At 41.6% G+C, this 26,046-nt stretch overlaps 1 protein-coding gene across 1 annotated transcript in view; it reads right to left on the bottom strand.

Moving 5' to 3' along the window:
* Positions 1 to 26,046, bottom strand: part of PLCL1 (phospholipase C like 1 (inactive)) — a 183,226-nt gene that overhangs the window by 21,566 nt on the left and 135,614 nt on the right. The window contains exons 2-5 of the mRNA XM_033064272.2: positions 15,841 to 18,312; positions 13,463 to 13,666; positions 3,814 to 3,889; positions 921 to 1,030 (exon numbers count right to left, since the gene is read on the bottom strand). Of these exons, the coding sequence (XP_032920163.1) occupies positions 921 to 1,030; positions 3,814 to 3,889; positions 13,463 to 13,666; positions 15,841 to 18,312 (2,862 nt within the window). The remainder of the gene's footprint in view (positions 1 to 920; positions 1,031 to 3,813; positions 3,890 to 13,462; positions 13,667 to 15,840; positions 18,313 to 26,046) is intronic.

The raw sequence follows: 26,046 nt of genomic DNA, 5'->3' as shown, positions 1-26,046 counted from the left end.
ATATTTGATGAGGAACTTAGTAAAAATTCCCTTTCATCAACTGGCTTGCTCTGGAATTTCAGCAAAGGAAAAGGCACTGGGAGGTCACAGGGAGTTGCTGCCAGACAAGGGAACCTGGGAGCTGGAGCAAGGGAGCAGCTGGGACAGGGTGAAGGGAAGTGTGATCTATCAGAGCCAGGTGGGAAATGAGGCTGTGAAAGGTGTGAGTTTAATGCTAACAACCTGAATGCTTGGCTCAGGCTCTCTCCTTTTCTGCTGCAGCTCCACCAAATCCTCTCCTCTTTCCATCCCTGGCTGTCCTTAGCTGTTTTCACCTCAGTTCAGTCACACAGCTACCATGACAATTTGTGGCTGGTCGGTGCTAAACCAGCAGCTAAAGCTGCTAAAGTGAGTAACAACTTCACGCCCTGGTACATCCCTGCGCAGCCACCACAAAGAGTTGAAAATCCTCTTTTAGCTGTTTGGACAGCACTCTACTTTGGAAACAAATCCTGCAGGATCTACAATATTCCTCATGTTTTTTTCTTGACAGCCCCTCCTGCCCTCTGTCCCTTCCCAAAGAGATGCTCCAGTTCTCAAAATAAGAACTTATTTTACAAAATAAGTATTTGAGGCACAGTGACCACAAACAGGTCACTTTTAGGATGCATAGAGCAGAACAGACAACCAAACCCACAAAAAAAACCCACAAGCCATCTTTCTTCTTCTGTTCAAGGCTTAAATTCCCTTCACAGCTTTCAAATCAGAGGTGTAATTGATATATTTGATAAATACCAATAAGTGGGGGCAATTGATGCAACCCATTAAAAAAAGAACATGTTTCTTCAGAATTAGTAAAATGTACACACAGAGGAGCTAAAAGAGCAAAGGTTTATAAATAAAGTTAATAAGAGACAGGAGGTGATACTTTCTGTGCTTACCTTCAGCACTGTGATATTCCATGCAAAACTCTCAATGGCTTTACTTAATTTTCTTCCTTTCAAACCTTCTTTTGTCCCAAGGTTATGAAGCTCTTCATGGAATTCCATTCCTAAAAGCACAGATTGCCACATCACTCAATGCACAATTGATTTTCCCTATAAAAATGCTGAGTAAGCATTTTCAGTCTTGCAGCTGGGACTTCCTACAACCTCCTTTTGTACTTTCCCCCCTCCTTTTCTTTTTATGACTCCATCATGGGAGAAAATTTTCCAGAATAAAGGCACCACGTACAGTTTGGGGGCTGTACTTCCACTTGGTTTGTGGCTCTCCTTGCCAGTGCTGGGGTTCCACACAGGCACTGGTCCCTGTACAGACACTCCTCCAGCACTTCTGCCTGCAGCCTGCACTGTCTGACACATGTGGAATATACCTGTTCAGCACAGCAAATGCAGGCTCCAATGCACATCTCCTCATTAATCTTAATCAGTCATACAGAAAAGCCCTTGTACTCCACAATGATAAATTACATCAGAAGCACATAACTCTAATCACAGGATTGCAATGCCTGCAGCATGGAGAACTGAGACTTCCAACCACAGCCCTGTTGCATTTCATTACCAGGTTCTGTGGCAAACATCTGCAGATCTGTTGCTGGATACAAAAATTCAGGAAATCTGGGAGCAGATTAGAAATCTTAAGGTATCCAATTAGCCCACCAATTTCACAAGAACTGCACAGTGTATGCAACCATTTCTCTGGGTCTGGTGTGGATTGAGAGACAAAATGGAAAAAGCTGCTTGTTTGTGTTCCCTTAATTTGTACCTTACAAAGGCTAAACTGGCACTAAATAACTCCAAAGCATCTGAAGCCTAACTGGCTGAACAAACCAAGCTCCATCTCCAGTTGTATCATAGCTCTCCCTCCCTTAACACTTTAGGGTAAATGTCATTCACAAATTCGAGCTTTGTTGAAATGACATCAAAGAATGGCCTATGGAGAGAACATCTGTACAGTGAAGATGCAGAGGCTGCTTGGCAGGTTGCTGAAGGACAGTCCAAGGCAGGTGTGTTTCATGCCAACTGACTTACAAATCATTTTGCTTCAATTAGCAAAAGAAAATCTTCAAATTACTTGCTTTGTCCTGGGAAAAAATAAGAAGGCTAATGGATCTTAGCTCTACATGGACAGCCCTACCTTCATGCAGCATCCTTTTAGTCATTTTTTCCCTCTGGACCTCACTTCTCTATCTGTAACATGGATGCAGCACTGCCCCAGAAAGAGGGAGCCACATTTGTTAAGCTGCAGGTAGCAACATCAGTGAAAGCATTTAGCAGGGTCAGTCCTTCAAGCTGCTGCTTGACCACTGTGCATTGGGTTGAGTCTGCACATTTAAAAACACAACAACAAAACCAGTCACACAAGAACCAGTCTGGGAGAGCCAGCAGGACCCTGAGGCACATGGAACCTGCACCAAAACAGGCTATGAAGCAGAGGTCTGGTGGAACACAGGTTCCAAAGAAGTAGCACTGGGGTGAGGCAAAGGACATTGTCAGAGGCTATTGTACCTCTGACACCTCTTAATTTTGAGTGCTTCATCTTGCCGCATTGAAAGTGTTACACAAAAATTTGCCTGGGTAACATTTGCAACAAGCTAATTGGCAAATAAGCACCAGGAGGGATAACTCTCTCAGTCCTTGCCCCTCTCTAAATCCCTTGGCTTCAGAGAAGTGCTTCGTACCACTCCAGCTGCCTTCCCAACCAGAAATTTTAAGGTTAATAAAGCAAACAAAAATGAAAATATGAGAAGATGCAGCAGCAAACTGAACACACTTGAAAAATTTCTCTTTTTCCAGGGGGAAGGAAGGAGAGAGGAGCTGCATGAAACTCTGGACATCAGTATGGTGGCATTGGTATTTTCCATAGACATCTACTCACAGAGACTCCAGTGCCCAGGCAAATGCCATGGGTTCTTCTCTCTACTCAGACCAAGCTGGGCAGAAAGGTGGCTGATGTTGGTGAGAGTCTGCATGGTTTGGTGCAAAGTACTGCCCTTAAATTACACCTTCTAGAGACCCTCCTGGTGCTGCAATTCCTTGTTACTGTCCCTTTCCTAAACCCTCTGCACACAAAGAAGGCTTTGGGCAGAGGAATTTTACACTGCTTCTGCAGATACACAGAACTCAAGGCATGTCACAATGATGAGGCCCATGACCTCCAGCCAGACATGGCCACTTGCCTCTCATTCCTTTGCTACCATAATGCCAGCATGGCTAAAGACCAGAGACTAGGTTCCATCCTGCTCTTGCACCACATGAAATCAGTTAAATGCTACTGTTGAAACAGCTTCCAGTTTCTCCTAATTAAAAAGATGAATTAAAGTATTAACTACAAAACAGCAGTTTCATTCATTATTTACATTTAATAGAAGCAAATGGCTGTAGCCTGCATCACTTGCCAAATCCAAAAATGCCTGTCAGAAACAACAGTATTTATAACTGTGGTCCTGTGGGTATAGAAACCTCTTGCCTGCTCTGTGTTCAAAGGAACAACCGAGCTAGAGAATGCACTCAGTAAAGGCACCATCCCTTCTCACCCCTGACTTTTTAATGCTGTTTTGGTTCATTTGACTAATTTAAATGCTGTCAGACAGTTCAGAGCTGTACAGTAGATGGAGAAATAGCTTCTAAGGTAAAATCTGAGTATTTTTGTCTGATCCCATACCTGCATTGCTATTGAAGATGAGCCTTCAGGAGGGTAGAGCATGCCAGAGAAACATCAGAATGCTCACTTACATCCAGGTGAAAAATGCTACATTAGTCACAAACTAGTAAATAAATTATGGCACATTATTTCCCATATTCCACCCAGAACTGCTCAATACAGATGGATTACCTGCTTTCTGGCACTGAACAATCTTGTTGTGAGTGGTGTCTGCCGTCTCAATAAGAACCCTGCTCTCCTGAATCATCTGTCAAAAAAGAAAAAAGAAAAAAATAATCAGTATTACTAGGGTTTCCTGCAACATCTAACATACAGAAAGTACAAGGGTTAAAACTGGATAGGAGGTCTGCTCTGAGAGAATGTGATAAGTATTGGATCTTTCCTTCCTTCCTATGGGGGGCTCCCAGATCCATATCAAGCTAAGTATTAGCTGCTCTGAAAATGTTTTGCTCCAAAAGTTAATGACCAGCTGTTTTACATCCATGAGATACCACTGCAAACAATATGAAGGAAACACAAGTGACAAGAAGAAAACAGATTCAGCAGACAAACTTCATTCCATGTTCAACTAAGCCCTTTCTAAGTGGTATTTTCTTAAATAGAGAAGTAAGTATAGTCCTCTACATAAGTGGTTATTAAAAATGTTATCAAGTCATGAAGAAAGCTGATTTCCAGATGCATTTAAGCCTGAGCTGGATTTTATTCTATACAACAGTTCAGACACCTATAGTAGTTCTTGAGTTTCTCCTCTGAGAAATGGAGATCCGAATCCTATCCTATCATCAATATTTCTTCAATTTCTTTTCAAAAGAAAAGACAACACAAAAAATCAAAACAAAACAAAAAATTCCACCTAAAATCAAAGAAACCAAAAGCAGCAGTTTTCAACAAGCCTACTCACAATTTTCAAGAGGTCTCCCTACTTAGACATCTTCCTAGAATAGTCCATTAACAGCAAACAAATGAAGGGCCCATTACTTGACAAGTTTCCTGAGCCTCCCTACATGCAAATACTCTTCTCCTTTGATGGTAACAAGCTTCCAAAACCTCTCAGAAGCCCAGGTAAACAAGAATATTGTTCCATTGTTGCGTTTTGTGAAATTGCAAAAGGTGTTATACACATCTGCTACGGAAGGCAAGAACATGCTGTATAACAAACTGTGCCTGAGAATAACCTCACTGTCCCGGGATGTTCACCACAAACCTCACTCAAACCCAAACAGCACAAGAGCACTACCAATCAGAAATGAAGCAAACTCAAGTGACTGCCTAATGTTACACCCTGAAATTACAGAAGTCTCCACCTGCCCATTTGCCAAAATGCTGCAACTGCTAAAAGCCTCCCTACTTTCAAATACGGTAAATATGAAAACCTAAGTAGTAAGTTTTGATGATTTTAGTGGAAGCCAGCATAACAGTAATAAATTAACACTTGCTAATTAGCACATCTTACTGTTTTAATTAGACACAAGGAATGAGAGACGCTTCCACTTGTCACACTCAACCTTCCAAATTCTGGAGAAATTCAGATCCAAATTTTGCTGCTCATCCCATCTTTTTTTCTAGTTAAATGTACTAAGGCTGTATTTAATAAAAATACCTATGCCTTTCTTTTGATATAACGAACAACATATGGAAAACAAAATCCATTACCAGCTTCACAGGCAGAGTGAAAAATCCTGATATACCTAGAGAGTGCAAAATTGTTTTTTTAACAGACCGTGCCCAGTGGATATACCTGAGATTTAAATTGCTTTTGATAGTGTCCTTTGCCTTTCATTCTTACTACTTACTTGTTCATGCATCACATTGATTTTTTTCCTCTTTGATATTTTCACTTGTCATCTAGAAAGGAATGAAAATTTCTACTCACTCTCTGGCTTTTCTATACCACAGCACAATATCCTTTTGTGCTGAAGAAGCCATTCACCGGACAACTACAAATGCCGAAGGTTGGTCTGAGCGGTGAAGTACGAGTCTCAAAAATCCTGCAAGTCACTGAAGAAGAAGCCAGAGGCCAAACATGCACCTCTTGCACATGCAGAGCTGGGGCCCATGAGGCAGTGCCTGCATCTCCATGGCTCCTGCACCCCATGTAGCCTACCCTGGGCTTGGGTCCCCACTGGGGTCTGTGCCTGCACGTCCTACCCAGCAGCAAGGTTTGCCCTGTGAGGTCAGCTGCAGCTAAGCTGGTACAGGACATCCAACCTGTCAGACTCTGCTGTGCTCAGATCCCTCAAGCAGAGCATGACTTGTGAGGTTTTTATAGATACACATGCATACATACACATATACATACATACATATATATATATATACACCAGAGGTAATTATCCCATCATGCAGGAAAAAAGCAGGCTTGAGAATCATGCAACTACTGCACCCACTCCCTGGAGTTTCTGGTATGCCTGTTTAAGGATTCTCAGACATGAAAATATTACATTCATTTTTTAAGAGTCAAGTAGCACAAGGATGTCAATTTTCCCTTGCTGCAGAGTAGGTACAACAACCCTCTGCTCCTTTGATGCTGACATCAAAGTCTCACTGCTCTCAGCTCAGCAAGAACAAACAATTAAAAACAGATCATGTAGCAGAATTTAACCTGTTCCCATCTTCCTGCTCAGCAGTAATCTTGAAAAAAAAAGCAGCTTTTGTCCCATGACAAATCCTGAGAGTGGTTTCACAGCTCCTCAGCTCAGTGACTGGGGTTAAGGGACAACCTCAGTTCATCACCTGGTACCTGCCCTCACACACGTTCTTGTAGCAAATAGTGCACTAGGTAGAAATAATGGGACCCAAGCCAGTTACAAGATTTTGGCTGGCCTATGGCACCTTTACTACCTCTGATAACACAGTGTGCAGGACCCTGTATCCCTACATGGCAGGCCAGACTCTACCCCCAGCAAGAGCTGCATGTGCAGTTTCAGAGGGCACAAAATTCTGCTTCCTAACACTGCTGTGAAAGACAGCAACAACAGGACAGGGCAAGGACAAAGCCTGGGTTGTTCACGTGGAAGGACAAACTGATTCAGACAAGAGTACAACAGGCAAGTAACTGCTGTCCAGGAATAAAGTTACAGCAGAGGGTCATGGCATCTAGATACACTTTTTCTTTTTTGTCAAGAGCTTTGAAATGAGTCCATGATTCTGTGCTTTTCCAGCTGCCATTACATCTGAAACCCTGCTCGAGGATGTTACCTACTTCTTCTAGAAGTGACAAGAACCAGAAGCCCTAAAAACACAACATGGAAGGCTGTGAGATTTTCTGCTGGGAAGGTAACTCCATAAATCACAGGACAGCCTGAGATTTTTCAAGCCAATTTTCCAGTAATACATCGAAACCCACCAACCTATGTCAAAAATGAAGAGTGAGCTTTCTGATGTTTGCAGCATGAACTTCCATGCACCTTTCCTCTGCTGAGATCCGCACTGAGCAGCCCTCCAGGCAGCTGTGTAGTCCCAGCCATCTGGCTGGAGCCCATCAGGATGCTGTTTAATGTCAGCTCCCAAATGGCAGCTCACTTCCATGAGTGACTCTCACAGAGCAAGAGATGTCCTACTCCCTCAGGACTCCTGTGTTCCACCAGAGTGTGTTAACTCCTGAATGCTGAGCTTCGAGGGATTAACGTCCAAGTGACATTTACTGAAAAGCAACCTTTAGAGGATGGATGTTGGTATTTGCATCCACTTGGGGGGAGGAAATTTTTATCAGCTGCTGAAGCTGGCAGGATTTCTTGGGACAACTTACATTTCCCATGTCAGAAAGAAGGTGATAAACCTTACTGATTGATGTGCTTAGCATAACTGGAAGAGTAGGGGGAAATTGTACAAAAACAGGAATGAAAGCACACAAAACCTGATTGCAGTATAGAGAAGCAGTATAAACTTGATTCATCTCAATGCACCTGAAGCTCCCTATAACAATTGTGGTGGATTCTCAAAAACGGCATAGGAAGTAGGAGCTGGCACAAACCCAGGAGTTCTCTCCTTATCCCATATATGAGACTCAGAAAGTTAAACAGACCAAGGGTTGAAAACATAACTGACCTGTCCCACTCCAGTTTCTAAGAATAGCATGGAATATCAAATTCAAAATCCCAGTGCTACACAAAAAGAACAATTCTTTACTTTGTCACTTCTGTTAAATTAAATAAATTTAAAGTGAAATTTAAAATATCTTAGTGCTGAGGGCATCATATTACTCACATGAAATTAACAGGGTTATTTATTGCTGTACTAAGGGCAGTTTAATCACAGGATCAGTACAAACTGAACAAAACAATGTTCTTTTTACTGTAATGAACTCTTGTGCTAAAGACCAATTTCTTCTTTCCATTGTGAATTACTCTATAAAAGGAGAGAGGAAATTAACACAGCAGTCTCACAAAATAAAAAGAGGAAAAGCTCCTGGTGGCAAATTAAAGTACTGCTCCTGCTGGAAAGATAAATGAGAAAAAAGGAATAGTTCAAGGAAACCTCTCATAAATAGTCCAAAGTTTAGAACAGAAATTTATTGAACATCAGACTAAAAGGAAGCTTTCTCTTAGGTGTCTCCTCATGGCCATTTTCCCAATTTCCTATGTCTTTCATTGACAATGAAGAGTTTTGCCTGGTTACAAAAACAAAACCACAAAAAATACTCAGAAACAAAACAAATCCACCATCAATCAAAAATAAAAGAGGTTACAAAAACAAACCAATTCAAAAAAACAGCTGAAGAGCAAATTGAGCTCATGAAAATTTGAAGAGAATTCTGTTAGCATTGAGTATTTCTTGCACACATCTGGGACAAGAAACAACCAGGCCATCATTTGTGTGTCAGCAAGTTTTGCAAGAAAAGCAAATGGGTATGCAGTGCCAGGACAAAGGAAAGAATGCTGCTGGCCACCATTCTGTCCCTCACCTTGTCTCTGTCCCAATATAATCAAGCTGGATTTTGGTATCCAAGTCTTTTCCTGCAACAGCCCAGCATGAGAAACAGCTATCAAAGATGGCTACATGAGCTGGAAACATCTGAAATACTTCACTGATGCAAACTGGAGAAAAAACTGCATAAATTTCACCTTAAATTCCAACTTCATGTTTTCAGTTAGAAGTATTTCTGGGAAAATATGGAATCATTGTTGCAGGACATTATCTGTGAATGAAGACCAGCCCTCTACAGAGGAAGAGAGCGAGAGAGAAGAGGAAGGTCAGTTTTCAATACCTTTATGCTAAAAGTGTAACTGCAGCCCTCAACTGGAACTTCCTTCTCTAAGGGAAGCTCTGATTTGACTCTTTTCTGGTTCTATTTTAGAAGTGACTAATGGACATGGGCAATCAGAGCAAGAAACTTTGAGAGCGTGTGTGAAAGAATTGTAAGAAGCAGAGAAAGAAATAGGACTTTGCTTAATAAGAAGTAGAAAAAGAAACTGACTTTCTCAGTCTATGTCCAATTTTGGATGGAAAATTCTTTAAAACAAATAGAAATTCAAGACAATGTCCATGTGCTGGACTGTGTTTGACGTCAGTGCATTTTGACACTTCTTTGGCAGTAGATGCTCTGCTCTGCAATATCCCTTGTCTTCAGCTGCTTAGAGAATTGTGAAAAATGTTCCTCTGGGGATGACTCTATCCCAGCTGAGGTATATATGAATTTCAGTGAAAAAGCTCACAAAAATCTACTTAGTCATTTTGTATTTACATAATAACTGGGGAAAAGGACTTTCTTCTTGGCAGTGTAGTCATGCCTGCACCAAGACAAACCCAAAAAGACCGAATGTGAAAGAACAGCAGACAAAGAGCAGTTCACCTCACACACACACACCTCAGCAGAGCTCTGCTAGCATGCATGGATCAATACCCACAAAACCACTGCCATTAAATACCTCTACTTATTTCCCAGCAACCTCACAGACCCTGCTTCTCCTCTCAAAAACTGGCAATCCATCTCCATGTTGGCCAAGATGTTCTTAACTACCCTGCCATCTCTCAGCAGTACCTGCAGCCACTCTGTCCTTCCATAACTGTGTTTCAACATGGCAAGATCAGGCTTGAATGCAGAGAAAAACATTAATGTCAACCTGAGTTTACATAACAAATAGCTTCTTTGTTCAATCTTTTTTTTTTTACACTTCTTGATATTTATGATTTGAAAACACATAAAGATAACTTGGACATCTCATTTTTTCTTAGAAAAATTTCTGTATGCACATGAGCCAGGAGATTAGGTAAAACCAAGAACATTTATTATCACTTGTTTATTGCTTTTGGTTTTCTAATTAGTCAATCATTTGTCCTTGGAGGAAAATAATGCTTAACCAACTACTGAAATGCAAAGTGCACAAGTGTCCCTGAGTTCATACATGCTTGCATCAGCACATGAATATATCGTGCAGACACAGTAACCACAATCTGTTTCCAAACAATTCTCAATCAAAAAAAATCCTAACTTCACAGGACAACTGTTTGCAATGAATAATTCAACCATCTGTCAGGTCCAGCTGGGCCCCATCCCTTCTCTTCACATGGAGTAGCTCCTTTTTTAGGTGTGATCAAAGAACACCAGCATTAATTTGACAGGTTGCGAGGCACACTGCACATGCTGCCCACCTGAGCAACCACAGACAAGGGGGAGCACACAGGTAGAGAGGCAGAGTGAGAGCCCTTCCTTGCGGGAAAGGAAAGCTCTGAAGAGCAACTCTAAAAGTGACAGGGTACACCATCCTAGGATGTGTGTGGGAGGCAATGACAGCATGACCAGAATCCATTCATCACACTATGTATGGAATCAACTAAAGCTGTAAATTTAAATTAGCCATTCTACACTGTATGTCTGATCATTGACACACTTTTCAAAAATGTCTGTATATTGTCAACAGTCCACCTTATTTTCATGATTTTGGTAAATCCTCTTCCCTGATCTCCTCTGCAGAAACTCCTATACAACCCAGTATTATCAGTGAAGCCTCTTCCTATGTAAGACATGGCCAACAGTACAGCTCCACTAAACCACTGCAATGCCACCATAAAATGAGAGCAACACAGTCCTGACAACTTGTTCCGGTTCCTTAAACAAAGCACATTAAATTTTATTCTAACAAGGTCTTTCTCAAAAGAAAATATTTAATGCAGAGCACAATGGTAAAATTAATTGCCCATGAAAAAACAAACAAACAGCACAAACGGGTCTTTGTCTATCTTACAGCTGACAAAGGCCAAGCAGGAGGGAACAGACAGTTAATTGTTTTCCACATCATTGTGGCAGGTCTCTGAGCATTTGCACCTCCATTTCCCTGGACCCTCAGCCCTGTTTATGCCCCATTAAGCACACAGGCAGAGTCTATACTTTCCACAGTAAAATAAAAAGGTATAATCGGTTGGCAATTTTCTGTAAGGGGAAAAAATTCGAACACATTAGGGCTGTTTATATCAGAATTTTTTTCAAAGCAGGCTTTTTAAAGAATGTGGCACATATAGTGTTTTCAGAGGTGGTGGAAGTGTTTGCCCAGTACTCAAGCTCCCTGTGAGGACTGGCTGTGGGGCCCAGTGAGTGAGGCAGACCTGCAGTCACACCATGAGATTTAGGGTCAAATTTTTTTCCATTTTACTGCAAAAGGAATTAAGAAATATAGGCTGTTCATACAAGAGACAGGCCAACATAAACAGATTTCATTTTACGCATTTAAAAATGTTCTTAGGCCTTTTCATTAGAAAAATTCTTTGAAGTGAAGAGACATGCAGCAAGTACTTGTGGATCCAGTTCCTTGAAGACATATTTATCAACAATATAAAAGGCTCAACTGTAGTATATCTTGAATTAAAATCAATAAATAAGCTAAAATATTTTGTATTGCTTTCCACTAACATCTCCTTGTGCTCTCATTTGCACAAAAAAAATATTAAAAAGAAATACACTCTGGACTATATGAAGTCATTATACAGCAAAGAGAAGCCCCTTGTCAACACTCAAAATGCAAACCCCTTTTCACACTGTGATTTCAAATATCAAGATTGAGAGAGACAGTTCATTTATTCAAACACAGAAAAGGCTAAATAGATTTCAATATTCTGCTGTTGGCACTGTCTCAGAAGGCAAACATCCAAAATGTAGCAAAACCACTCATTAAATCCAGCTTTCTTTTTCAGAAGCAAATAGTTTTAGCAAAGTAAGAGGCAGTCACAGCCAAAGTGGGCAAAAAAAAAGTATCATGTTCTCCTTAACAGAATTATATCTCAAATCAACCCTTACATAGGCAAGGCACAATTCCCTTCTCTCTCTCGCTCTCTGATTTTAAACTGTTTGCATGCTCTCTTGAAATTCGAGTTACATCTTCCCCCACTGGAGACAAGTGTGAGAACAACCATTATTTAAAACAGTTATACAAGTGTTTCTGACTACATCCAAAAGAGGCCTTTCACCTATTTAAATTGAAAAATGGTTTCCAGAGTGCAAGGAGGCCTTGAAAAGTCCCATGTGTACTCTTCAGTATATAATTACAGAGATAAGAGATGACACATTCATTTTGGTAAAACTCCATTAAGCAGGCCTCTAAAGACAGAAAAATCTCTTATTTATGTGGTATTTGCTCTTTCAGAAAGACATGAGCCCATGCAACAAATCTACCCTAGAAAGGTTCCATCTAAAATAAGGCAATCAACTGGATTTGCAAATCCTTATTCTGGTATCGTTACAGCTGGCATTTTATTACCATAACTTACTTTCTTCCAAGTAATAGAAACTATTCTGGAAGAAACCCAGGGGTTATTTCAGAGTACTTTTAATATTTCTGTTTTAATCAACATCAGTGTCTTTCTCCCACTCCACAAGCTGATTTTTTCCCTTGAAAAGTGCATTATAAAGGCAAAAAATGAGATGGGAAGGAGGTGGGCCTTTGGCACATTGACTATTTGGTCAAAGCTGCAATCACTCTTTACAACACATCAGGGTCTCTGGAAGCAATTCAATACTGCCAGCATTATTCACCGTTTTAGTCCTTGTGAATGCAAGCTGCAGAAAAAACTGCTGCCCTCTGAACGTGAGTGGTGATTCAGCCCGGCTGCCACAGTGCAGTACTTAATACAGGCTTGGCAGAACTGTGCATCTTGCTATTGGTTGCTGCAGACTGCCAAAAAGGTTGGGAAGCAGCGGGGCACCCCCACAGCCCAAGAGGCACAGTGTGACAGCAACTTCTGCTGCTGGAAGTCATGCACAGCTGTTGCTCAGTCACCCACAGCAGTGACATATGTCATACAACGAGCAGCAGCACTCATCTGGAACAATTCCAATTTGTGTCTCTATATTTGTGTAAGCATTCCTGTACCATACTGACCTCTCCTTCCCCATGCAAGAAAATGGGTATTTTAACCTTCCCTTCCAACTCTGCCATGCCCTCCCCAAGAGCAACAGTGACTTCATCTGACAGGGACAGGGGCAGTACTTGACAGTGCTGCTGCAAAGTGTAGGGAAAGGGAGGGTTGGCCTTGTGCTACTGGCCTTATGCTCTGCTGCAGGGAGGCCAGCAAAGGGCAGCACACAAATTTTGCTGCTTCCCAAGGACAAGGACAGTGCCAGTACAGGCTGAATTGCCACTAGTTTTGTAAACAAAGTCCTCTTCAAATGCCAACCTGTGCTAGCTACAAATGTGTTTAAAAAAGGAAACAACAACAAAAAGCCCAGTGTACAGGCATTGTGGTGAGAAGGCCAACTTTGCAGAGCCCAGTCACTTGAAGAGCCTTGTTTATTTAACTGGAACATTTGGGCGTGTGAAAGCCAGCGGGCACAGCCTGCCCCATTCACAGCAGCGGGGAAAGGCAGAGGTAGCAGTGCTGAAGTGCTTACCAGGTCATACGCTGCCAGGACCTTTTTCTGCACGTCAGGCACGGTGCCCAGAGGCTCCAGGTAAGGGAAGGTGTCCTTCATGCAGAGGGCCACCGAGGGCGCGTTGTCACTGCTCACGAGGCGCGAGGACAGGGTCAGGATGCACTGCTTGAGGCTGGCGATGGGCGGCAGCCCACACAGCTCCTTCACCGACACCATGGCGTTCTGGGTAAGGGACACAAACACTTCAGCACATGTGCCTACTCACCACTCAGTCCCCCCTGCCTGCCATTGCCTTGACAGCCCTTTCTTCTTCTCCCCTCTGATGGGAGCCAGTGCTATCTCACTGTTCACCATTCCCAGGCCCTGCATGGACCACGGGATTGCACCTCACACAGGAATGCCCTGCCAGCCCCATTCTCTGTTCCGAAGCCTACCACCAGCTCCAGCCTTCTCCCAGGCTCAGGCATTCCAACTGCCAGCTCTTCAGCTACTCTGCATTGCAAATCCAGCACTAACAGGGACAAGTTCTGGTCCCCAGCATATTAAGCCATCAGCCTAAAATGCTATTTCTCTTCCAAAGTGCTTAGACTCCAATCGCTTTTGATGCTGTAATCACTTTGTTCTCCCACCATTATCATCCTCCAGCAAGAGCAAGTTTGACAGACGCTGTATTTCCCATGGGAAAGGCAAGCAGGAAAAACTCGCTTTATTTTCAGCCTTACATTATCACATCATAAAGAAACACAAACACTATTTCCCCTTCATAAGTCACATGTAAAAAAATCAATACCGGATATACAGGTCAAACCAAACTGACATGCCAGGATTTACTTATTTATCAGATCAGAGGATATGTAGCTGACATGCACCCCTCATTTAGCTTCTTGAGTTGTACAAGGAGTGACCAAGGTGCACAAAACCCAAGTAAGAGTATTATAACAATCCATACCTTGCAAATGTTCCTCCCACAACTTGCTGAAAAAACCAATAATCAGACAACACCTGGCTAAGTTTTTCTCATTAATTAATTATGAGAGTATGCAGTTAAATCCAAAACTGTGTCTTTACACAGCATTCCCCAGAACATGATCTTTTACTGAACTTTTGCCTGGAAAGCACATTAGTATTATTTCTGAGTCAAATTCAGAGTATTTATATAGTTCATATATAGTGCCTAACCTAGACAGAAGGTGGAGTCAGCAGTTTGAACTAGTTACTTTCAAGGCCTGAAGGAAAGGAAAAAGCTGGGAAGAGTTTCCCATTCTTAAAAATATGCTGAGACTATTCCTTTGAGAGTGATTTAAAGCTTATGTCATTTTGTAAACTTTTCCAGCTATCAACATTTCATTTGCTTTAGACTCCATCCAGAAGAGTGGGGTCAATGAAGTGCTACGCATTTTTCTCCTGTTTTTGAGACAAAAAAAATGAACTGTTTCTGTATCTTTACCAAGGAGATAGCAACAGCTGATTCCAGCTATTTATTAGAGAAAACTCATTGTTTAACACTACTTAGTTTTGTTTCTAGGCAGTGCCTGAAACTCTGAATTGAGCTGTCCTTTAATCAACCCCCAGTGGCTCCCACCACAGAAGAGAGCACTGGGGGCATTCTTGTTGGGCTTTGCTGCCACTTCAAATCCTGCCAGCCACCAAGGTCTAACCCAAGCACTTGTGACAGTGCTGTGCACCTGGGCCCTGACGCTTCTGGCCACAGCAGGCTCTGCTGCATGCAGCAGCATGAGTGCAGGGACACAGTGCCAGGGGACCCTCTGAGCCAAGACACAGCACTGGTGTCTGTGCCAGCCCTAAACCAGCCAAGACAAAACAGCTATTCACCAGGGAGGAAACTGCAATCCAAGTGGCATTCAGTGCCTATGTTGAACATCTGCAGCCCTGGGGCAAACAATGGCAACACACACTCAGGGAAACATGCTGCTCTTTGCGCAGTGGGTATCTTTGGTCTACTCAAGACCTTAATGACACATCTACTGACTGCCTCTTATACTCAACCAAAGAAAATTAAGAGCATAACCCTCACTCAATTAGCAAACCAAGAGCTTGTTGATGTTTTCTAGAATCAAGGAGGAAATACAGTATTTGGGACCAGAAGCAGAGACACAAATGTACCCTCAATTCTGCTTTCTCAGGAAAAAAAAATCAACCATTAGAACATGTTTAGAATAGGCATATTGATTTTTAAAACATTTCTGCCTAATCCTACATTTGTTGACTAGTTAGCAGCTATAACTATCAGCCTGCTAATGCCCATTTAAAGGTTAACAAGAGCTGTGGGTCTGAACTTTCATCAGCTTCAGCAAGCCTGCCCTAGCAGCAGCTCACACCAGGACTTTCACTCCCACATTCAGGACACACCAACATACACACTGGAAGTCTCATACCTGCATATTTTCTCTCATGTCAGTAGCTTCTCTCAATGGATGCACTGCCAGTTTAAAGATATCATCGATAATCTTGAGACCAGTGTTCCTCAGCATGGTGTACTCCCTTGCTTTCTTCCCTATCCTCACTGAGAGGCTGCGCTTCTGTGCCTTCCCGCCTCCACTTCGGTTGGTTATTGCAATGTGAACAAAGAGGGTAACGTGCTCCATGATATCACCAACAAAAGAGCGCAGTGGGATGTGCCTGTATCCGGGCTGTAAGCACTCCAGTGGGATGGTGTACTGTCCTATGAACTCATCCCCAATGTAGTCATCATCCAAAACAACAAAGCGGATCATGGCCAACTCCGGTAGATTGATCTGGAACTCAAAGCTTTCATCAAAAATAGGGTTATCACTGTTTTGCTGCACAGTTTTAGTTCTTTGTTCAGTGCAGTCTGCAGGAATCCCATGTATTTCTATGCAGACATAGGGATCTATGACATCCCCTTTTGCACATGCACCCTTGGGCTTTGGAAAATTCTGACCACTGATAATTTTGACATGTAGGACCTGGGGGGAGACCCCCGGAACAATACCCTTGGTATTTGCGCTGAAGTAAGACACTTCGTCACGCATCACTGAGGGCCTGAGAACGTACCCGCATCCCCCATTCTGTAGAAACCAACCAGTGTGTAGGTCCATCATGGGCCCCGGGGTCTGATAGTTCATTGCCACTATCTGGCAACCACAGTTCCAAAAATCTTGAGGATTCAAGTTACTGGAGTCTATCCTCATAGCACTCGGGTACACCCTGGAAAGGAATTTTTTGTTGTAGTTAACAAAATCTTCAGGGTATTCATTTGCAATCCGACTGGCTTCTGCCTCGCTGAAGGAGCACATTTCCCAATAATTTTGAGATTTCATGGATGTCTCAAAGTCTTTGTATTGGATAGATTTGCATAGGGACACCAAGTCAGACAACTCCCTGCAGAGCCAGATCAGCTTTGGCTCCCTTGAGAAGTCCTCTGACAGTCTTCGGGATATTTCGGCCTCTTCATCTTCATCTGTGACTTCTCCTTCCAGTACATCCTGGTCGCTGGGCAGTTTCTTCCCCTTCACAATGATCTTCATTTTCAGTTTCTCAGGTGATGGGAGGTAGGCTTCTGAGGATAAAGGTGCCTCTGTGTACAGTTTGTTTCCAAAGATTCTTTTCATGTGTTGCACCACCACCTTCTGCTGCTGTACAGAGCAGTGGTTCCCCAAGCACAGAATAAGAGGGTATTCTGAGGCAAAGAAGGCCAATTTGTTTATTACTTCGATGACATTTCGAAAGGCAAGTGGCGATGTCATGTTGTTGCGGTTACAAATAATGGGTTCATTATCTGGGCCGTCACAGACGTCCAGCTCAATACTCCGGCAGCTCATCTTTAAAGCTCTGACATAACCATTGATATCAGCTGGCCCTCTGAGCTGGTCTTCTATTAGATATGTATTGTGGGACGCATTGATGTAGTAATGTGACAGAGGCTGTGTCATGTCTTGGACAATCTTTTTGTGCTCTGGGTCAAAAATATCACATTCTGAGGACAGTAAGTATTGAGTAAATCCATCAATTGCAAGAAAACCTTTCAATCGCCCTTCTTCAGAAAGCTCATACCTACGTATAATATCTAGACACATTTCTTCAGTTATGTGGGTCACTCCTTGCTCAGCCTCTAAAAACAGCATGAGGTCATTGGCATCCAAGTACTCTTTATTTTTGGATATTTGCACAAGTAAGAAATACACTTCAGGTCTTGTGCAAAGATCACTGAACGCTTCACAAAACTCCTCCTTTGTTACTCGTGTTGTCAGTTTCTCTTTGCTCTTCTGAATTTCCTTAAATTTTAATCTAATCTTTGATTCTTTTAAGGTGGGGTTAAGCTTCTTTATTAGCTCCACAGCTGTATCTTCTAGCATTATGCCATTGCCATCAACATCTGCTGCTTCGAATACAGTTTTTAACCAGGCAAACCGTGGGGTATTATGGCTGCTTTCCATCAGGTCCAGGGGTTGTTTGCTACGAGAAACTAAGTACCTTAATCCTGATACCCAAATATTGGCCACATCAGCTGAATTGGCAACCAAGTCAAGGGACTCATAGTTCTCACCATGAATTACTGACAGTGCACAGTCTTCAGAAATCTGATCTGCAAGTCCGTTATTCCTGAACGTTTCTGTGTTCTTCCCTAGTCTGATTTCTTTTATAGCAGAAATATCAAGCTTGGCTTTGTCCAGATCCTTCTTGGAAGGTTCCCAGCGAAGAGCCTGCAGGTCAGGATCCAGAGTAAAAAAACGGTTATAAATCCGGGAATTTGGACGAACTTTCTTCAATTCACACCCAGCCTGCATAAAGCTGATACAGTCGCTGGCACTGCTTATTTTCTTCTCTGATGGCATGCTGCTGAAGGACACTGTTTTCTTTCTTCCACATTTTTGGTTTGAGGGATCCTGTGGAATAATTACATTAAAAAAAAATTAGCAGGTTTTCTTTGGCTATTCCATGAGTGCATAAATAATAGAAAAGGTAGATTTATGTAAAGAAAATTAATGTTCTTCTGAACCTCAAAACACAACATCTTATTCCTTCCCATGGTTCAGTTCCCTACTGAGCTATAAAATATACTGAGCTATAAAGTGACTTGATTAACTGTGGCATTAGAGATAGCAAGCTTTCTTGAGTGACATTTGCAGCTATTTAACTGGCTTCCAGATCTCAGCAACTTGCTACAGCTGTGAGGAGGCAGTATCCAGTTGCGTACATTACGTCCAGTTCCAAAGCAGATATACCACACTCTCTTCTCTCCCCACTTGTTTGAAAAAGTAGTTATTGTGGTCATTTATGTGTACAACTACACAGCACTGCAGGAAAATGGACAGCCAGACAAGAAATCCAAAGCCTCTGTCTTTAGAATATATATTCTAACTCCTCTTGAGAACATACTCAGCCAGACATGTGATTGTCTTTTCAGTATCAACTACTTCTTGCTGCTGGATATAAACCCAGCTGCCTGCAAAGCTGTCTGTAATGTTAGTGCAGTAACTAAATTTTAATCTTTCCCTGCATATTATCAATTCAAAACATCTCACAATAATTATAAAGTATAAATCATTCTTTTCTCTGCATGATTTCCATCTACCCTATTAGTATGTAAACTATGCAACGGCTTCCAAAAATATTTTTAAAAGATCAGTCAAAACTGCAATTAATTGTGAAAGACTTGTTAAAATTGCTTTCCCGCCTATTTCCCTAGCCACTAGCAATACTTCCTTAGTTCTCTGCCTTCTGTTACTGAAGGGATCTCAGCTGCCTGGATTTTGAATGGAAAAGGAGCCCCAAGGCAAGGAAATGTTGATGCTGGGCCTGAGCACTGAGTGCTCCACCCTGTTGCCTCACGCCCAGACATGAGTGCACCAGGCAGCAGCCTCCCAACAGCCCCTAGGGATCTGCTTTGAGCCACCAAAACCCCTGACTCCCGAACCTGCTGCAGCCTGGACTTCCCTTCCCTACCCCAGCAGCTGGTTCCTCTCAGCTGCAGTTTATCTGCTGCGTCATTCAACCTCCCTCAGGTCATACTCCTCTGCAAATTCTACATAAAAGCCCCTCTCTAGCAGGGCCCTCCATCCACCCATCTCTGTCCTCTGATGCTCTGCACTGTCTGAGCAGGAACTTGTGTAGCTCCCCAAGCCACAGAGCATCAGTTTTGGTGCTCATAAGTATCCCTCCACTCTTCATTTGCATGTCTGTATAGATACTTTCAGCAAATTAGTCAGTATGAATGTTTCTACAAAATTGCTGTTGTCATTCACTCACTTCATTTAATAACATCCAAAATATTTCCAAACCCTCAGGCGCCTAACTACTGAATTTAAAGGCATGGGATCTACTGGGAATAAAATTAAGACCTCTAAACCTCTCATGACAAAGATTTCTCATTAAACTAGTACAGAGACTTCTACTGACAAGAATAATACTCTTGCCATTTATTTAGTACTTATTATGAGAATGGGGTCTCAAACAAACGGGAAGAAAGCCAACAAAGCGAATGCCTCAGGTCAGCTACTTTTTTAATTACAGTTTTATGCTAAAATATTCTCTTCCCGCATTAACATACTGTTTTAATACACAGCTTTAGCTATGAAAATCTTCAGGCAGTAGATGCTAATGAATACAAATACACGTAGCAGATTACTTCATGGGTTTTAGAAGGGTCTCTACTTTCTTATTTCCTTATGTTTACAGGAACAATATTTAGATTTAAGATTGATGACCAATTAGGATTATTTTTCTCATATAGTTAGATGTCTTAAGAGCCTTGGAATCTGCTGTGATTTACTGCAAAGGAACAGAGGTTCCTCAGGGCCAGACCTGGAAATCCCATCAGAGCAGCCTATCTGATTTATCTACAGGTCTGACATTTTGTCTTATCTAGGGAGGCATGAATGTTATGTAAATATTTTCTGCAAAAAAATAAAAGACATTTATTTTTAGTTCCAAGATACCTGTGGTTTTTGATCAAAGTAAGTCAGGGAATTAATCAGCCATTTTTCAGCTATTCAGGTGGGGAAAAAAAACCTCTAATTGACCCCATGGACAAACAACAAAAGTTTTCTTTTAACACTCAGTCTTAACTCCTCAGGGATTTTGGTGCGGATTAGTTTATCCTCTGTGACTTCTTTACTTGCTTTTTTTTCTGATGGATACTTCTCATTTTATACTTAGTAAGGAACAGCACCTAATGTCAGAATGGGACTTTCCTGTATCTTTCAATCAATTGAACAGAATTCAAGCCTCATCCACAGACTAACTGCCTACAATTAACAAGATTTAGTATTATTGCCACTGATAGGATTATTTTAACTGATACTAACAATGTCCTCCATCTAATGTATAATACACACAAACCCCACAAAATTGCAATTGTTAACTGAGCTTATTATTGCATCAGCTATTCCCCTCTTGGTCTCCCCAGACTAGGAGCATACTCAGTCTTTCAAAGTGAGAGTTGCTATTTTATATATAATGTGAGATTTTTCAATCATAATTATCACAAAGTTAATTATTCCAGTCTTGCAAAAAGTAAAAAGATGTTTCTGTAAGCTCCAATGCTGTCTTCTCAGCCTGACAGCCCAGGCATTCACCTTTGCATTACCAAACTCCTAAAGCTTGAACAAGCAACTCTGCATCCTGACACCATGGTTTAGCCAGGCCACACACCTCCAGGTCCCCAGTGACCACCCTGGTGAGCACAGGAGCTTTTTCTTCTAGAAGTGTCCTCCCACCACTGAGCCCCACTCACATCAATGCCTGGAGAGGACAATTTTGACACCCTGTACCTCCCCACTGATCTTATGCTTGTTCAACTGAAACTCCTGACTGCGTTCTAATTTTAGTGTAGCTATTGCTTTCTTTAAATCTCTACCTTAATCCAATTTCAACAGATTGATCTTCTAAAACAAGAAATCCAGCTAAGAATACTGTGCTGCAGTGTCTCCAGTGGCTAAACTGCCTCTCCATTTTACTGGATACTAAGAACAGGAACAAGTAAAGTCACAAGCAAACTAAAAACTGCCAACATCTTGCACAGATAAATAGGAAACCTGCTCTCTTGTGATAGCTGCCAAGAACATTCCCACTGCAAGTTATCAAAAAACCTCTCCTCAGTGTTCACCCATGCAAGAGCACTTGTTACTCTTCATTAACCAAAGCAATCAGAAAGCACAATGAGATGTGGCCCTGCATCTTGGAGCTTGAAAGTCTATCTTTCTGCAAGATGCTAACGCTGTCATAATTGATCTTGCCTAGGTAACAGGGCAATAACTGGCCTAGGGCTGCCCTTTACCTTCAGTCATTTCTACTGATGGAACTGAAATTATTGTGGCAGTGAAAGACAAAAAAGAAAGGATAGTATTTGCTAAGAAAGAGAAATCTACATCAATGTGAAAATGAGGAACTAACTTGTAGATTTTCCACCCTAAGATCTTTCCTACCAGGGAAAACCAAGCTCATGACAAAGCACTCTTCCTGGAAACAAACACCATCAGTTTGCATGCAGTGTGCAAGTATAAAAACTAAATCCCTGCTTACATGGGAGATCTTGTGTTTCTAAGGCAAGACACTTTTCACAAAGTGACTCAAAACTAGGGTTTCCCTCAGTTCTTTGGTTATCCCCTATAAGGTGATCTAACAGGATCACTCCATCTCCCTCTGGCTCCTGAACCTGCATAATATCAATTATATAAAATACATCAAGACCTCAAACACGAGACCACATCAACACGCACTGAGATTTCAGCGTACGCACTGCTGCTCTGAAATCATTAAGGACCAAGGAGATATATCTGTGTGCTGGCCTGACTGCATCCTAACATTTTCTAAACGTTTCTGAAGGAGATATTCAGAACACCAAAATAGGAGAAGCTCTCCTGTTGAACACATCATCCTTGTCAGAGGGACTGGCTACATAAACAGTGCGATCACTAAGTCATCAGCAGTTGTGGGAAAACTCCACCCCATTCAGTCTGACCTTTGACTGCTCAAACTTCTGCTGTTTAAATCAAAGAGCTAACAGAAATAAATAAGTGGGATTTAAAAAAAAAAAAAAAAGAGCAAACATGCTGTCCACCTCATCCCAGCCTTTTTGTCAAAACTATAGGACACAATTTGCCTTTCTAAAGTTAGGAAGCAGGGCAGTAATAAGAACTAGATAGCAAACCTGCACATAAAGGTCAAGCTCATAAGTTATTATTTGTCTGAAATTAGGTTACCTGAAGGCTCTCTAAAGCAATGACAGTCTTCCAGGATTCTGTTAAAGAGAATAAGAAAGGCAAAAACTATCACCTAGCCAAAGACACTAAAAACCCTTAAAGACCCGCAGGGCTCCGGTGAAAGGACATGAAATTCAGTAATAATCCTTAGAGATAAACTCTTCAAGTGTGATTAAGAGCTATTTCCCCCAAAAAAATGCAATTCATATTTTCTCCAGTTTGATTCTAATCTTTGACATTTCTCCTGAACCTAGCATCAAAAAATCAGTAATAGACAGCTTAGTCTATCCTCACAAACAGACTGCAGCAAACAATCCTAAAAGCTACCTGCTCTAGAAACTCCAGATGACCCAGTTAACTGGCCAACTGATTACCTGATTTTTTGTTTTCTGAGAGAAACTAATTAGCTCTACAGGATAATTTTTGGGGAATACTCCTAGATATTTCAGTTATACAAAGACAGAATCCAATCCCTGAAAATCTTAAGGCTTTACTGCACTTGTGGTGGGAAAACATACCTTTAAACAGAAAGTAAAGAAGTCAGTGAGTCACTAATGACACTCCAAGTACTGTGTAGCAGGTTAAGAAATGACAGTGTAATTTTTCTATAATGAAGTAAGCCAGAGCAAGGAAGATTTATACAAACCACCAAAAAAAATCCACGAAGTCAAAGCCTGGGCCAGATCTGCAGCTGGATCTCATACACGTGTGAGGCTCAATCCATTTGATCAGATGTAGATCAAAGCTTGAACCCACAGTACCAGCACATGATTAGAACAGATAGAATTGACCACTGGAAGCCAATATTCATCATTAGTACACAAAGCTTTCTTCTGTGAATCTCTGCTATGTTCTGGCCATCCTCAGACAATATCCTTGGACTGCCCATTCTGCATTATCATCTCTTCTCACAGTCCCTGCTATCACACCAAATTAGGGAATTAAACTCCTCCTAATCTTTCTTGGCAAGGCTTGTAGGATCTATGTATCAGATAGATATCAACTGTGATAACTCACATGTCAACAAAGAAAAGTTTGCCTACTCAAAATTCATCCACGCTGACAATCATGGCATGAAGCAGCTACTTTTGCACAAGGGCTGAGCAGCCAAACCACTTATCCCTGGTGAGGGGCAGCTGTGGAGATGCTGCCAGTCACACTTGGGCTAGCACATAGCTCAGAAGACTACAAGAGCAGATGTTACTGCTGTAACATCAACCTTGGTAGCCTCTTCAAGGCAAAATTCCTACTAATTCAGGGATTTGTGCACATGGGGAAAAAAGACCAGATTTGAAATTTAACAATGTGCTGTTAAAAGCTGAGCGACACACGTAACAGAATAAATAGAAAACTTAAGGATGACCAGAAACACAACATGGACACATACATGAGAAGCAGCTTCAGAAAACAGCGTCCAACAATTCTCCAAATACCAAAACAGCCCGGCTGGCAGGTCAGGCAGCTTAACTCAAAGCATAAGCTCCACACAGAAGCCTCAGCACTATCAATTCACAGAGCAAGGACTAAGGGAGCTCAGACACAGGGAAGAAAAGTGTCCTGGGGAGCAGTGAGTAATATCTGTATTTACAGCAGGCTTTTCTCAACTCCCCAGGATTGCATACAGTCACCGGACTGTCACCAAGATCTATAACAACAACTATGGCCAGCTTATCATGAAAAAAGTCACTCTGCAAAATGGGTACTGCAAAGCCAGGAAAACTGAGTGAAGACAATAGCTTAACTATTCCGGGATGCTGAATAGTCCCCACTGGAGAAGTTCAAGCAGAGGCAAGACCATAATGGCTAGTCTGATTTCCTCTTTTGCTCCATTACTAAGAAACACTTTCAAGTACTGTTGTGTAAGGCCGCAAGGAGAGACAAAAGAATGTCTGGAGCAGATCTTCAGCAAAAACACCTGAACCAAAATTATTTCCCGTTTAAGAAATGCTTTGTTGTGTACTTATTTTTTTTCCTTTTCTTTTTTAAATGACTAGCACTACGAAATTTATTCAATTTTACTTTGAAGATTTACCTTTGCTGTTTAAATGACAAATTAGAGCAAAAGAAAAAGCCAGCAGCACATAAAGATTCCATTTGGAAATGTTTTTTGGAAATGAAAAGCACACAATGCAAGAAGGGTTTGTTTACTGGAATGATACCATGTTAAAGTTACTACTTTTCCCTTCTTTTTTTTATAAGTAGGGCCATGAAGCCAAGGTTGAAAAGCTTCCAAGAGTACAAGAACATGAGAGCCTATAATGAGGCTACCACTTCACAGAGCTCTCTGCCATTGTTGTTAAAGTTTCATCCAACTGGTTCCCACAAGTGAAAGTAGCTATCCCTTCACGCATTAAGCAACATCTACAGCAAGAAACAGATTCCTGTATGACACTTCAATACATACACCATGTCTCCATATAAACCCACAGAAGACAAAGATTTTTCATGGATTCTGTCCATTGTCCCTGAGGAAAAAGCCCCTTCACTAAGACACCCCAAGTGCCAAATCTACTTCCAGCTGGAAATAGGTTTATAGTTTGTAAGGGACTGATTCAGCTCATTGGATGTAATGTCTCCAACCACTACTACTCCCAAATATTCTGTTACTTTCAAGTGCTTGGGCTGCTCACAGGCTCTAATCCTTCTAAGTCTGCAAGGGCACCTTGGACATGGATTGAACTCATCATCCTGGAGGGAATATAAACCTGAGAAAGACCAAAAGACACTTTCTGTCTTCAAGCAGAAGGAGTAGCAGCAAGGTCTGGAAAAACAGGATCTCAGCTGCAGCATTCCCAGGAGAACTCCATTGTACAAATCCTCATTCTATTACAGAACCTCCCCTTTGAATGCATCTGAGACAAAAATTAAGAGAATGTCAGTAGCAACTCAGGAGGAAAAGCCAAGTAAGTTTACAAAGATCTGGCTAAAGAAAAACATGCCAAATTAGTACTCCCCTTCATTACACCTCTAAATACTTGATTGGCACTGCATCTATGCGTGAGTAATTTTCACTGTCAAAATAATGGAAAAACTGAAAAAATATTTGATTAAGAATAACAAGATGATTAGCATTACCTATTTCCAACATTATGGAAAACAGAGCTTGTCAGACTAACCTGGCATCTGTGCTTTTATGATATTAAAAGTTTGGTTGATACACATAAAGTCATTGTAATAGACTCTGATGTATTACGGTTTCTGCAATGTATCTGACTTGGTAGTGAATGACATTTTGATTAAGAAGGTACAGCAATAAAAATAAACTCAGAAGACATTAAATGGATCAAACACAAGACAAATGATAACTTTCAAATGCAACAGTAAATGTGAAACACTTATCATGAAGAAATGCTTCAAATGGGATCCTGCAGGGACCCATTCTTCAGCCCGGTGCTATTTAGCATTTTTACAGTGGCC

The sequence above is a fragment of the Catharus ustulatus genome, chromosome 7, assembly GCF_009819885.2.
Source record: "Catharus ustulatus isolate bCatUst1 chromosome 7, bCatUst1.pri.v2, whole genome shotgun sequence".
Taxonomy (NCBI): domain Eukaryota; kingdom Metazoa; phylum Chordata; class Aves; order Passeriformes; family Turdidae; genus Catharus; species Catharus ustulatus.
This window is presented reverse-complemented; position numbering and strand designations above follow the sequence as displayed.